Below are 15,835 nucleotides of genomic sequence, written 5' to 3'. Positions count from 1 at the left end.
ACCTTGATGAGGTAGCGTAAAGTCCATATAAGGAGATAATAGTAAGGCATATTTATATCTTTAGTGTTGGTTTAGGGTTGATGCCCCTTTAACTCTTGGTTGACAACTGTCAACTAGTTTCTCTATTTTTGTGAATATGTAATGGATGAGATTGTTAAAAGACAAACCGAACAATGCAAAGTGCGGAAGAAACTGGACCATGGGTGGCCAAATTCCCAGCAGAGGGGCAGGAACTAGAAACCAGTCAGTCATCTTATTCCTGGTAACAGTTAAATGGCCACTTTTCACCACTGTCCTGTTGCTCTGTATAAGAAACATGAAACAGACCTGCTTTGGGAATCTGCATCCTAAAGCCACATAGGTTTTCCCCAACTAGCTTGTCACAGTATCTTTAAAAATAAGTTTAAGACCATGATCCCAGCAGGGATAGGGATTACTTGATTTAAAGCCATTTCAGTTACCTTATGCTTTTAGGAAGTTGGTGAAAAATGTAATCTCCTTACTGTATAGTCTATGCTTTACATCATACTGCACATCATTCATCCATCTTGACAACATTCAGCTGATAAACGTTGGATTCTAAAAAGAGCCAGTCCTGGAGCATAACACGTAGGAGTTTTTTCCTCCACAAATCCATCCAACATTGTTTCCCAACTTTTCCAAAATAGCTTCACTGCTCTTTTGACTGCATTCGTTTTTCAAAATTTCAGACACTTAAAAAAAGCTATTAACATTATTGAAACCATAATGCATACATTTCTTTCTAAAAGCTGCCTTCTCAGCTGAAGGCTCCTTGACAGCTACAAATTAAGTAATTATTTTAATGCAGATTTTGGCTACCTTCCTGAATTCCAGAAGTTCCTATACCTAAAAAAATTCCCTTCTCCAAGTACATTTGAAAAACTAAATCCTATCATAGTTTAATAAAATGGTTCTCTTTGATAGCTGGAAATAATGAGTATATTTTAATGAAGAATGGTATTCGATTTCAGATGTCAGTTAAATCTTGATAACAGAAAAAACCCTCAACAGGTTCTAACTTTGATCAACCTATGACTTTTTTTCCCCAACTGACCTGTTCACTTCACCAGTCAATCTCATTAGCTCAGACATTAGCCTTTGGCTGTGAATCAGAGCTCAGCAGCTCTACATCCAATATCAAAGATAGTGTGAGCAGTTTTGAAGTGAATGTGAGATTATTTATTACTTTCTGTTTCAATAAATAAGCCTGTGTGGAAATCAGAATCCCCAGCAAAGAATGGCCAGAAAGGACATGTTCAGATTTTCCATATTACAGTCAAGATCATTATTAATCTTTCCATCTTGCATAATTTTCTATGAGTTGACATGAACCAGCACCATTACTCAGTAAGCTTACTGATCTGTGAGAAGATTCAGCAACTGAAAGAGGAGGGGAAAAGCACTTCTTTATGTGGCATTAGGAAGGAAGAAGTGGTGTAGATTAGCTTCACTTTCTGTGAAAGAAAAACAGGATAGTAGGGGAAGGGCAAGGAAGATTACGATGCATTCTGAAGAAGGAAAACAGAACTGCCAACTTTCTGTGGTGACTGGACTGAAGACAAGGGATCATAGTGTTACCATTATTCCAAGGTAACACAAAAGAGTATCTTAGTTCAAAACAACTCAGTAAAAGAATCAAGAAAAGTCAGATATATACATACATTGGGCTCAGTTATGTGAGAACTGTAACAAACTGGTATGGAGCAATCTCTGGCAATGCCATCACCAATCACTATGCAAGTGGTGGTTGTTATGCTTATTTCTGTCCCAAATTAAAAAGTAGAAGCATAAAGATATAGCAAAGATGAAGTCATTTGTGACAGGTGGCTAGAAAATACACATATTGCAATAATATATCACACTAAAAAAACTAAAGATAGAGAATACACAATGCAGAAGGTTCATGGAAAAATTTCAAACACAGAAAAAGTTTTCATAATTAAAGTTTATTTCTTCGTTTTTTCTTAATACAAAGCTTTGGCATTAGCAAATTTTAATGAAAAATAAATGTACTAAATGTAACTACTTATGCTGCATGATCGATAAATGATGCATAAAAATAGGTGTCTCTCCAAGGCAATGTCAGAAAGTGTTTCTTCAATACCATTCTGCTCTGTGGGGTAAGAAAGAGGACAGAATATTTATATTAGTTAAAGTTAATACTGAACGTTTAACTAAAAACTGTCAAATAAAAGTCAGTGAGAAAATTATATAGTGCTTAAAAAGGTGACGGGTCTGTATTCCCCTACATCATTGCTTATTATAATGAGTGAAGAATATCAGTCACTAGAATTCTTCATAACACTGTCTTAGGTTTGAGTTTGCTTCTAAACTACGGGGGAATTACTGCCCGATGCCAGGAGCTTCTGGACTTTGAAATGTGGTTGTGCAGTTGCTTTTGGGAGGCCAATCACAGGCAGGGTGAACAAATGTCCCAATTTTATAGGGAGAGTCCCGATATTCAGAGCTTTGTCTTATATAAGAGCCTATTACCCTCCACCCCCTCCCAATTTTTTACACTTGCTATTTGGTCACTCTAGTCACAGGTTATTTCTGGACATATGGCGCAAAATTTGCCTATTGTCTAAATAATTAACAGATAAGGCAGTTGTGAAGTCAGACTAGTTCCTGGAAGTGTGTCTCCAGCCTGGGAATACCAGGAGATGTTTTTAAGGCCAAGTGAAAGCAGCCATTTAATGAGTTATTCCATTCTTATCATTATTATAAAAATGGTTAGCGTTGTCTGGAGCTGTTATTCATCTTTTGCACATGAACACAGCAACTAATGCCTTAAATCAATGTGTTCAACAGTGGGAGACACAGAAGAGGAAGCAAGCAACAGGGAACGTCCCTTGGAAGGGTTTCACTGACTGAGGAAGGCTCTCCGAGAATTCCATCACAGAATGCTTAGCATCTTCCACTTGCTTAGTTACTACTTCTACTCCTTTCTGCTTACTTCATCTTCCAAGTGGAAAATGACCCCCCTCCCACCTTCATGTTTAGTTATTATTCACAGATTGCATGGTGCACTGTCAGCATTCGTTTTTATAGAGAGAAGTGGGGGGTAGAAAGCTTTTCTGCTTTTCCTTCTCTCTTTCATCTAATAGTGTGGCATTTCATGGAAATCACAACAAAGAGTCATGACATATCTGGTACACTGAGCAACACAGGAGAAACTTTTTATCTGACATACTTTGCAAATCAGGCAGCAGTGAAGCAATTAGTCAAAAAATAATGGAATGCACACACAGGGGACAGGTCTAATCTAAAACAGGTGGCCTAACATAGCAGCAGAGTTGGAGGTTGCTTAGACTCCAGTGAAGTCCAGTGGGAAAGCCATGCAGGTTGGGAGGCTGCAAGCAGGTACTGAAGTTTCATGGAGAGAGAAAGAGGCACATTTTTGCCACTCCCTTCTGCACTCTTTTCATCTTTACTAGTCTATTTCAGTCATCTTCTTTTTAAAAAAATAAATGAGCATTATGTTTTAAAAACTGCATCTTCTCCATAGCTCTCTCATCATACTTCTGTCTGAACCTTCCTCCATCCTCTTTGTTTTGCTGCCTCTATCCATACTTCTATGTTACTGAATTCTGTTTCCATCCTCCCTCTCTAAGAGCTGAAAAACACTGTTCTTTTCCCTCATCTCAGCATCTGAAGCGAGGAACCTATATTTATAAAGGTGATCTTTTCCGATCTGTATGAAAGACTGCATTTGAAATGTATCCAACTTTCAGTAAGAGGATCAGCACTGTAATGGAACCTGAGTTAGTGTGATATGTTCAGAGATAAAGGGAAAAACGTTGACCCTCAAATTCAAGGTTTAGGAAAACGTTAGGGGCCTGGGTTTTTAGGAACTAGTTCTGCATATATTTGTGCACACCTAGTTTACATATGCAGTACTCTGTATAATGTGCTAATTGCTAGGCCACCCAGATAATACACTGGTAAAGCTAGCAAGTGTTTGTCTAGACACAAATGCATGAAAATCTACTTACTGAAAATCTCAGCCTACAGTCATATCTTGACCAGACTTTGCATAGTGAAAATCTCCCAAATAATTAAGAAGGTATGGTATGGATATTTTTACATACCATTTTGGGATGCAACTCTTTATTAAGGTATGGACTGACAGCTCCAAAGACTGGAATGTTCTATCCACTGAATAGCTACAAAGCAAGAAGCAGCAGTGCAAGCTTCCCATTACTGCTCTTGAGTCCCCAAATCCTTTAAAAGGAACACCTCTAGTGATGTAATATTTAAATCCTTTCTCCTCTCTGAAGAGGAGTGCCAACAGTGAAAATGGGTTTTGTGATCTGAAATGTCAGAAATTGAGAGTGAAGCTGCCAGAAGCCACCAGATGATAACAACTACTGGTTCCCATCAAGCAGAGTCTGACCCAGTGGACTAAAGTTATAAACTTACCATTTAAGCATATCAGCTGATTAGATGTTAATTCAAAAACTAATGAGGCACTATGATACCTCACTCTTTTTTGCACTTCCCCTTTGTGGGGAGCTATTTTAGGCAAATCTAGCTACATATGCATTAACAAGTTCTAGTAAAGACTTTTACATAGAAAGAGAAGGCACTCACACTTTGAAAACCTCATTTCTCCCATTCTTTCCCTCCTGCCACTTCTTCCCAATGCTGCCTGTGACACATGCACCAAAAATAAATATAAAGATACACAGCTAAATATTTACTTACTCATTAGCATTCAAGCTAGCTGTGGCTTTGATGATCATGTAGCAGAGTGTGAGGGCGCTGAGGAGGCCAAAACTGGCAATAATAAACCATTCTTCTGTTGATAAAGGAAAGGGAGGAAATCACTCTTGGGAGAAGGCTTATGTCAAATCGATGTGAACATTTCCCTCAAACGCCACTGGCAGAAGGCAACAGAGTTCTAAGCCATGATTGGCACCAGGAAGCAAAGCAGAAGGAAGTTAGCCACAGAGTTACTGACTGGAGAAGGCTAGCAAAGAAGAAGTGGAGAGAGGCGTGGAAAAAAAGCCTGGCACAACAATATCTCCTGGCTGAGCCCAAGGGTTAACGATAAAGAAGGAGCATTTAACAAAGTGAAGTGAAATGCAAGACGAGGGAAAATGAAAACGAAGGCTCTCCTCCCAGTTAATTTGGACATTGTCAGGGTTGGTTTGGTGAGACCAAAATGTGACTCTTCATATACATGTGCACGCACACGCACGCACGCACGCACGCACTTATAAAAAAATTAAATTATTTTCCCCCCAAAGCAAATACTTTAGTTGTATTTTTAATTTAAACAAAATCAATGCCAGCAGTTAAGCACTAAAGCACAACTCTAATAAATTTTCCACATAATGGAAGGATGTGATATATTGAAAGGAAACAGATTTCAGTTTCAAATGACTATAAATATGTACAAATGCTTTAAAATAAACAGTATCTTGACAATGACCTTTTTAAAAAAGTGTTCAATATCACAGGCATTATTAAACAGACACTCCCCTCCTGAGAAGTTCTGCATGTGCAAATAGATTTTAATTACAAATATTCTTGTTTACTGAGATATATTTTAGGCTTTATGTGAATTTGCCACAGAAATATGTTACAGAAACTTAAAACCTGAAAAGCTTTTTTAAAGAGACTTTATTTTATAACCATCACCAGAATGAACTGATGCTTATACTTCTCCTTTCTTTACCATGGTACCCCATCTTCGAAAGGCAGGTATAACAACAGGGAACAGACAGTCAACACGCCTGCCTTCAAGGAAGTTGAGCAATTAGTCTGGTTTAATTGCAAACTTCTTTCTTTGGGTGGGAATACTTTGAATATTAAAAGTTGTTTCCAGATTTAATCTGTGTTCAAGAGAGTTAAATAAGGGATGGATTAGTAGTGACTGTAGCAGGAATAAGTGGCTTGTTGGTTTTATGAATGAACTAGATTTGGAGTTTGGATTTGCCCTTCTCAGGCCAGCACACTAATGAATATTGGTAAATTTGGAGGAAAAGTGAAAAAAGGAAAGTTTTCTATCACAAGTTTGCTTTGGTGTAACATCTTAAGAAGTGTTCCATAATGGAGTGTATTTAGAAGCTTTTTGTAGTAACACCACTTATCAACATAGGTAAGAATACAAGCAGTGTCCCCTGAATTTATGAGATTGGGTGAATAGATATGAATAAAGAAAATATGAAAAAACTGACTGCCTCCAACATGGATTTGAGTTCTGTGATGCAATCAGAAACAAGCACCTATCCATACATCAAATCATTGCCTAAAACATTTAGAAAATTATGCAATGCCATGCATACAGCATTCACAGGGTCTTTGTTTATATACCTGAAGCCCGACGTTGAATCTACACTCACTAGAATTTCCTCTAGTTTTTCCTTTGAAGAGAGCCTTGCAAATAGTTTGCTTACAGTCCTACAATATTCTGATGCCACAAAACATCTAGATTACACTGGGTGCAAAGATCTTAGCATCAAATACAAAAATACAAGTTACAAAGGCAGGCATGACAAATACCAGGGCTAATCTCTTCAGTCTCTGTTTCTGGGCCTTAGAGATTCCAGATGCAACACATTGATTGAGAAAATGTCTAAGCACCAATGATAACGCCTATAATCAGTTTAGTAACTATTAACAAAGTTAAATAATAGCCCTGCAGAATATTTTTGCTGTGTTAAAATTATGGATGCCTTTTTGGCAACCAAGCTTCCCACATTGGTTACCAAATTCTTTTTTTCTTGAAGTTCACCTGATAGTTGTATGCAGTTCTAAATTAATTTACCATTATTAAAGTGTTTGCATCACAGTCCCTGAAAGTATGAGTTTCAATAAAAAATGTGTATGTTTCTTGCATTGAGAGAGGTCACCTTTGTCTCTATAGGGAAAGCTTTCACTGCTGCCCTGTTGTGCAGAACCACAGCAAAGCAAACACCACACAACAGGGAAACCAAGAAACTGTAATTAAAACCAAACAATGCTTACTTGTTACAGCAATGTTGATCTCCCCTGTCCTTGGCGTTATTTCCCCATCCTGCGGAAGCTGCGTCATCCCAGAAGTACGCAGGGGCTCCAGGCTGAGTGAGTTGTCATTGGCAAAGTCACCAAGTGCTGATCGTCTATTGGCTGGCTGACCTCTGGTGAGTCTTTCCATGTCAAAGGCTACGTTTTCTGTACATGGCACATTTGGCTGAAAAAACATTATTTCCATATTAAAATGTTAATTATTCCTTACACAGGCAGCCTGCAAAAACAAAAACCACACATATGCACATACTTTTGACATTTCTCCCTTAAGTTTTTTTCAAAACAAAGAGGACACTGAATGATGTACAAAAGCCTGTATCTATGATAGAGACACAAGGTGGATGAGGTAATGTCTTTTATTAGACCAACTTCTGTTGGTGAAAGAGAGAAACTTTTGAGCTACACAGCTTTTGTCAAGCCACAGTGTGTAGCTCAAAAGCTTGTGACTCTCACCAACAGAAGTTGGTCCAGTAAAAGATATTACCTCACCTGCGTTGTCTCTCTAATATCTTGGGACCAACACAGATACAACAAAACCATCACTATGATAGAAAGTTAGCCCCACACTTTCTGGTAGTAATTTACAAACATTTTGTTTAAAAAGGTTGAAAAAAATCTTCTATAAATAGGTAAAGGGAATATCATTAAGATCCAGAAGAGGGAGTTGAATATGTTGGTGTCACAGAGCCTATACAATACACAAACAGTATCTTATTAACAGTAAAGAAGTTCACTGCTATGGGCCATAAAAGCTGACTTTTTCTACATCAACAGTGAGAAGTATTAGACCAGGCATGTCAAATTACACTGTTTCCTCCTTTATTTCTGTAATTAACATACCTGAGTTATTAGTTTGCCTACAGTACGTTATCTACTGTATTTGTAGAAAGTTTGTGCAGTTTTGACACAGAAATGTGGGCCTGATTTCTCCCTTGCTGTGCTTGACATGAGAGCTGCTATAGACATGGTGTGAAGCTTTTCCTTCCCCTTTATATGGAGAACATAATCTGCAAGAATCACTACTGCACTCACAACTTCACCCCACGCAGGAAAATGGGAGAAAAATCTCCTTTGAGACTATTCTCTAATGCCCCTTTGTGAATCAGCTAGCAGCTGGTATTCACAGAATAGATTCTCCGAGCACTCAACCACTCTATACACACTTTTCTCTGGCTGAAAAGACAGTGATCAGAAGCACACTTAGATCACAGGAAGAAGGGCTCCAACATGGCCAGGCAACATGCTCTTGCCAAGCCACCATGCCTGCTGTGATGGATTTCTTATTGTGAGCTACTTTGTGTGAAGAAGTTACTTGAACTGGACATATCAGTTATGTAATAAAGGTAATAACTATGTAACTTACTATAATTCCTAGAGCCTTCAAAATGTTCAGTTTACACATAGGACAGGTACAGTGCTCACTAAGCCAAGGATCCACACAGGCTTTGTGGAAAACATGCCTAGAAAAGAACAGACAAGGCACACACAATTTGTAAACCTGCATAGAGAGTTTTACACAGCAAGAACAGTCTAACATTCAGATGATGTTTCAGAAATGAAACTTTCAATGAAAACAATTAAAAAGTTTGCAACACAAACTAAAGGAGAAAAAGAAAAGATCATCATGGACCTAACTGCAGAATCCATCTTGGTCAGTGTTCTGTGCTGTCTGGATCAAGAAAATCTAAGGTTCTGCTTTCCTTTGCCATCAGTTAATCATGATTCACTTAGGAAAATAGGATTTAAAGCCCCAGTTCTGCACTTGGATCTACATGGGCAGACCCTTGGCACCTGCCAAAGCCCCAATAACAGGATCAGTTTATAACTTGAACTACAGAATCTACATAGTACCACAGCCTTGCCTGTAATGGGTGTAAAACTGTGACATACTCCATATGTAGGCATTCCAGCAAATGACAGCACTAGTGACTTTACGCACACCTGTAGCAATGTAATTTGCGATTATCTTCCACGTATACTTCAAATATTTGCAGTTTATATATTTATAGTTTATAGCATTTAGCTAAAAATCAGATTTACAAATTAAGGCCCTAATTACACAATTAGATCATTGCAGGATTATTTTCTGTATATTAAGTTTGGTTCTTCTGAATGTAGCCATAGCACAAACTGCAGGGTAAAATTTATATGTATGTTTTCTTTTTGTACGGTTCCAGTCAAGATTCTGTATCTGTGCAGGATAATAACCCTTAATTTTAAATTTGTATATAGCAATTTCTGAAGTACCTAATGTAATAGTATTTAGGCACTGGTTCTATCTCAAATAGGGAGCTGCCCCATTAAAATTGTTCAAAGATGTTAGCTGGGATTTTAAGTAATCAAAACAGGGTCAGAAACATTACAACTGAGAGGCTAACTAATAATGGTGGAAGTTGGGGAGGCAGAGTCCCACCTCCTCTACCTTGACATAATAGTGTTGTAATCCACTCTGGTGATTTTGCTGCTGCTTCTCCCTAGCAGAGAGTTAGTGTGTTCAGTGGTTCCGGTGCTTGTCATCACCAGGGATAGCTGCCACCTCTCTACTTTCCATCAGTTTAAACTGGCTCGTGAAGGCATTGGCCAACCTGCCAACACTCCCACCTTGAGGGAACCTTCTCTGACAGGCTCAGAAGGTGAAAACCTGCAGCGGCATCAGTGTTTTCCCTTTCCTGCTTGAATTCATGTAGATTGTCTCTCTCCCCTTGCAGTTGTAGCTGCTGGGATACTGTGCCTTCTCCATACTGGATTTTTGGGAGAGAGGAAAGACTCTCCTAAGTACAACAGGGTATCTGAAATACAACACTTAGCAGCAGCAGAGTCTCTCTGAAGCAGCTGATTGTACACAAGTTGCTGCTTTCCTCCTCCTCCCATGTCACTAAGCTCCTCCCAAGCCCCATTCTCAATCAATCAAATGGCAAGAGCACAGTACCACTGGAAATCAAATTTGAACTAAAAATCAATTGCCATATTACAATTAAAAGCAAAGCAAACCTATTAGGGCTTAATTCTTTGAAGGCTTTTATAACTGGCAAAGGTATGTGAGAGGAAGGAGAATCACTTAAAAGCTTTAGCCTACCAAGCATACCTTTTGAGAACTGGAAAAACAGGTCAAGCATTGTACATAGGAAACACAGATTTGGAAACAAATCTTCTAAAGATGAGAAAGCAAAATGGGCTTCTACTTGCACAGCATGTTAATTTGCATTAGACAAGAGATTTGAATTGCCACCCATGTGGCTTGCAAAGACATGCTCTCCGACAGATAACTAACATTGATTTTGATATAAGCTTAAGAACAGGAAAGGACTGCGCAAGGATAACACCACACTCGGGCAAAGGAAGATGATTTGCCTTCCTTGATCTTTCACTTTACCTGTAGCACATTTTTGACAATGAGTAGTTGGTGCAGGAAATGGTATCAGTAGATTCTCTACCTTAATACAGCATAGCCATGCACTAATAATATAGTTAGTGTACACTGAAAAGTTGTATTGGCATCACTACATGAGTCAGAGGTGTAAAAACACACCACTGACTGACAGTTATGCCAACAAAATCCCCAACGTAGATGAAGCTATGTTGACAGAAGAGTGCTTTCGTAGGTGTACTAACGTCATTCAGGGAGGTGGTAGTCCTACACAAGAGGAAAAACTCCTCTCAGTGTAGGCTGTATGGCAAGGTGGGTATAGCTAACTGAGAAACAGCTTTGTTCTAACATACCTGAAGGAATGCAGAGTGCACAGTCTATTCCGGTTTACAGAGCAGCCCAGAGCTGACCATCAGAGCAGCTCAGAATCAGAGGCACAAAGGTGCTGACTAGCTGCCTTTACTTCCCCGTTCTCTTCCCTTCTCAATTTGTGCCTTCTAGTCTATGCCCCCCTGAAATGTTGAGTATGGCACATGTCCCTGTGTTCTAAAATCATAGTAATACTGCTCATTCTTCCTTCTCTACCATAGGAGACATTAAAAGCAGAACATAGGAGGCATGTCAACAGGAAGCTTCTAAGTCTCCAAGAAGTCAACCTGGAAATTGCTCTTGGAAAGGGTTGTTAGTAAAAATGGGATGAGGTAGTGCATGTACAGTAATAATGTCTACCTGGTATTAAGCTGGTGGCAGCACTCAAGTACATCAGCTTAATTATGTTCTAATCAGTAGTACTTGTGCAAACCAACTAAGGTGACTGGGGTTGTACAGGTGTAACTAAGAACCTAATCTGATCTGCAGAATCTTTACTACTAGTGATGATGCACAAGCAAAGATTTCAGCTTGACATTAATATCCAAGGTTGAGTTTGCATGAGTGGTAATTAGAAAAAAAAAGCTTTATTGGCAATGGGAATACATCTGATCTCTGCAATTTCCCAAAATATTAGATTATTGTGAATGTGTGTCTCATTCTAAAAGCCAAAGTAGAGTTTTAAAAAGAAATTTAAGTGACAAAAAGCAATAAATGGCCACCCTAACACAACACAGTAAGTTTTATGCACTACTGGATTGCAAGCCACATAAATGTGGAGAGAGGTAATTCTGCTCATCCTTCCTGAGCAATTTGTACAAAAACACTCCCCCATTTCCTTATTTCTGCTGTGAATAGTTATTAACTTTTTATTTTTTTCACTCATGAAAACATAGAAAAGATTATTCAGTTGTTGTTTGAGGTAGAAGTGATCTTGCAATCCCGTGGTACATATAATTACATTACTGTGTTGGATTACGCAATTTATTACTTTTAGTCTCATATATTTCTTTTTAATACTCCACAATCTGTATTTTAGAGTGGGACACGCATTTACAACAATCTAATATTTTGTGAAACAGCAGACATCAAGACTCCACATAAGTATGAAAACAGCTTTCATATGCTGTTATCAGCTGATCAGTGTGCTCAGTGCTATAAAACCACTCAGAACAAATCGGGCACTGAATGATATGGATTCCAATGTGTACCTCGTGAATATTATGAACTTATTTTAAAGAGATATTAATGGTCTGATAAGGTGTTTTGATGCATTTAAAACCTAACTGCTTTTCTGATATTTTCATTCTTTGCTATTGGTTCTTAAACCTCTTGTACTCTGGGGATCCTTATCAATGTTTTCCAAAATTTACAATCCCCCCAAACGTTTTTATTTTAATCAATATATATTTGCTTGTTATTTCTCCCTTCCCTAAATATCTTGCTGGCCCTGATATGGAGACTCATGTTCTGTCTAGGTTATTGTTTGTTTCCAGGGGCTGATCAGCAGCTACAAACTGAGAAGACAATAATGCACAAGTATGAGTTTATTTGTAAAGATGAGCTTGAAAGAGAAAGTCCTTGTATCCCACATCAGGGACATTTTCTTCCCCTAAAATACTTGTGGATTAGTCCAATAAGGAGCATTCCAAAGGTCCATAGATGGTTGGTACAAGCCATCTCAATTTACAGTAGCCGAGAATAAGGCAGGCACAGAGAAGGCTTTTAGTCATCTTTGTCTCTCTCTCCATTCTTTCACCTAGCACAAAGGAAAATTAAGAATCTGGCCCAAAACATGTATGTATTTTACTGTATCAATTTGACATTCAACCTTACAATAATATATTTTTAAAATTTACTGTGTTGCTTTCCCTTTCCTTCCTTTCTTTTCACTCTTCTGTTTCTCAGTATCAGTTCCTTCTCTCCCTTTGTCCACTTTTTTCTTTCCCTGCCTCTGGTGTCTCCCTCCTTCCCCTATTCCTGACATTTTCTATTCCTGTCTTCCTTTTCCTTTCCAATCTTACTAATTTCCCCAAACTCCTCTCTCCTCTTTTCCAAAACCATCTCCTTAGCCTCTCCTTTTCTCTTCACACCACTCATTGCACCCCTGACTACTCACTACCTCATCACCCTGTCCCCACTCTGGTCTTCCTCCTACTTCCTAGCTCCAGTGCTGTGATGGAAAAGTGAAGTGGAGTCTCAGTGGAAAAGTTATTTAAGAGGTTCGTCTTTTGTTAGTGTCTTTGACACATTTGTTTACATTACTGTTTTTAAAACTGATCTAATATGATAAATGCAATAGAAACATTCTAAATAAATGCTCCCAAGGCTCAAAAGTCTAAAAATGACCACATCACTCAATGTTGAAGGATGCTGGGTAGAGCTGGAGGCTGTCCTATTTCCTCTAAGCACAAAGATCCAGCAGCCATGTTTATAGGCTTTGGGTATTGAACACATTTCAGCTTCTGGAGCACAGAGGTGGCTGTGTAAAAAACAACAATATACACAAGGAATACTGTGCTGTGTATATTAGTCATTTTCATATTTAATTAAAAAGGAGAGTTTTACTGAATGTACTTGAATCTGCTACAAAATTTCCAATTTGCCATCAAACTCAGAACCAATGTGCACCAGAAACCTGGAGTCTTGCCAAAGAGTTTAGGTCCAACTTGCTATGGAACAGACAGGGCTTTGCTTATTGTACATCGGGCCACATCAGATTTCTATGTACTAACACACAAGCGTTTCAGACCAAGACTTTAAACAGGAGAGCACAATTCTAGCAGCTAGCAAAAGAAAATATGACTTTTACAATGCGCTATAAGAAGAAAAGTGCATGGGCGTCACATGTCACTGAAGCCCACTGTCCAATGATTACAGCTTCCTTAAAAGACAGAGTCCAACCCTTTCATTTGGTGCCTCTTGGTCAAAATACAGCTGTATCCATTTTTCTAATCATTCTCCTGCAAGGCATTTCTTCCCGTCTGGCTTATTGACTGTATTGTTTTTATTGCTTCATTACTGACTACAAATAGATTATTAAAATGAGAAGGTGGACTGGCAGGGAGGAGAGAGAGATGAAAGGGAGAAATTAAGATCCAGTAAAGGTATTTATTAGTACACCCAGCTCCTTACCTGTTCATATCAAATAAGCCTAAAAAAGCCAATTGTTTACAGAATGCTGTTCACTGCTTTTGTAATTTAAGGCATACTTGTGAGCATACTATGTAATGTATGTGTGATCTCATTAGTGGTATGAGGGGGACATGCAAGCAAAAGTGCACCTTAATAAAGAAATGTATGTCTGACAGCATAGTTATATTGTAATGCTTTCTTTCTGTGGAGCTCAGTTAATTTCTTTTATTGCTACACGTGGTTTATTAATATGAGATCAATCTTTTACTATAACAATGTTCCACCAGGAAAAAATTAAGTATCAGCCAGTCAAGATGCTTAAGTGATCTGAGACACGCACAAGCAAGATTTAAAGATAAGGCCAGAAGGGATCATTATGGTGATGAAGTCTGACCTCCAAAGATAACCACTTATCTGCAGATAATCCTATCTGTGTTTGGCTGATCAGCAGGCAATTTTATATTCTATTTATACATAAAATATTTCCAGGCAAAAAATTAGAAACATTCAATCTAATTCTTTAATCTATTGTTACATATATATTACTGCAGCTGAAAAAGAGAAACATTTTTCAGCTTGCTTTGTGTATTTACAGCAGTTTCATAGGATCATTTGTGTGGTTTTAAGGTTTTCATATAGCTCCACGGGAGAAAAATCTTTAAAAATAGAAGTTGGGTTGCACAACAACAAAAATTTGTAGGGGAACCAATGGGTAGGTGTGGTAAACTAATTCATATTTTTTGAAGTAGATATGATTTTAATTAGTCACTACCAACTGTCTCTAATACATTATAATTTACTCTCCATTGTTGAATGTTGTTTTAGAAGCTTGGGAACACATTTTTCCATGCTAATTTTTAATTCTGTCATCTGGTAAACATCTGAGTTATCTTTTTATTAATGCTTCAGAAGCCAACATCATAACCACTGACTTACTTCTGTCTGTGCAGTAGGATTTTATGCTGTTTTAACACGTTAGAAGTGGTTTCGAGAGAGTTTCACTCAATGCGTGTGTGCGCGCGCAGTATTCTGCTGAGAAGGAGGGTAGGTTTTTGGCAGGGATGCAGTACTAGGTTGGGACTCCCAAAAGAGGCAGTCCAAACTGGTGAAAGAGGGTTCAGCTTATCTGGACTTTCTTCTGCCTACTACTATCATCCTTGACACACACAGTTAGGCTGGGATCCAGAAGTAGGAAAACATGCATTATAAGAGATCAGACTGGAAGGAATTGGCATGGAGCCAGCAGCAGCTCTAGCAGGCATCTGAGGAGCACAATACCCTATATCTGTTTTATTGTTTGGGGATGGGAAGGACTTTGAGATGCAGAGACCAAAGTGGAGGGAAAACAATCTACTTTACTTTGCTCTGGTACCTCCAACTAAGCCAAGTTTACTTTTCTTTAGGGTTCTAAGCTTTAATGTCAGTAGTTCTGGGAACTGAACCTGCACAGTATCAAACAACTGTCATCATCTACTTCATTCACTGTATCCCCTCTGCAACAAGATGCAAGGTGAATAGTAGTGTGGATAATCTTTTATTTCTCTCTGGGACCAAAACAGATTTAGGAAATCCACAGAAAATTTCTCACCAAGAGGTCAGGCATTAGGCCTAAATAGGTTGATATTCATTTTACCATCTTAAAACTTAAATTTCAGACCATATATTTTGGAACCCAATAAATGAAATCCAGTTGCTTCTCAGAATTAGGTGTACTCTTTGTTCCCTTCAGATGCCCTTTCATTCCACGTGCTAGAGTCTGTTGGTTTCCAAGACAAGCTACAAACAAGTCTCAGAAATGCATACCTCAAATAAAATCCCTGCTTCTACAGTGAAATAAGAGAACACATTCACGGACTGATCATCTGACACCATTTGGCTCTGAGTATTAAGTCACAGTCTAATTATTGCAAACTGATATAAAAGAAA

At 38.4% G+C, this 15,835-nt stretch overlaps 1 protein-coding gene across 2 annotated transcripts in view; it reads right to left on the bottom strand.

Moving 5' to 3' along the window:
- Nucleotides 1–1,956: 1,956 nt before the first annotated feature.
- RNF130 (ring finger protein 130) overlaps nt 1,957–15,835 on the bottom strand; it is an 80,189-nt gene continuing 66,310 nt past the window's right edge. For both annotated transcript variants that reach the window (XM_067566508.1, XM_067566507.1), the window contains 4 exons: nt 8,402–8,498; nt 6,997–7,201; nt 4,729–4,822; nt 1,957–2,134 (listed from right to left, as the gene is read on the bottom strand). In XM_067566508.1, coding sequence (XP_067422609.1) covers nt 2,119–2,134; nt 4,729–4,822; nt 6,997–7,201; nt 8,402–8,498 — 412 coding nt within the window. In that variant the 3' untranslated portion in view covers nt 1,957–2,118. The remainder of the gene's footprint in view (nt 2,135–4,728; nt 4,823–6,996; nt 7,202–8,401; nt 8,499–15,835) is intronic.

Source organism: Emydura macquarii, unplaced genomic scaffold, assembly GCF_026122565.2.
Source record: "Emydura macquarii macquarii isolate MOO-44397 ecotype Brisbane River unplaced genomic scaffold, CSIRO-AGI_Emac_v2 contig_2768, whole genome shotgun sequence".
Taxonomy (NCBI): domain Eukaryota; kingdom Metazoa; phylum Chordata; order Testudines; family Chelidae; genus Emydura; species Emydura macquarii.
The sequence above is the reverse complement of the archived record's forward strand: the minus strand, read 5'-3'. Positions and strand labels throughout refer to the sequence as shown.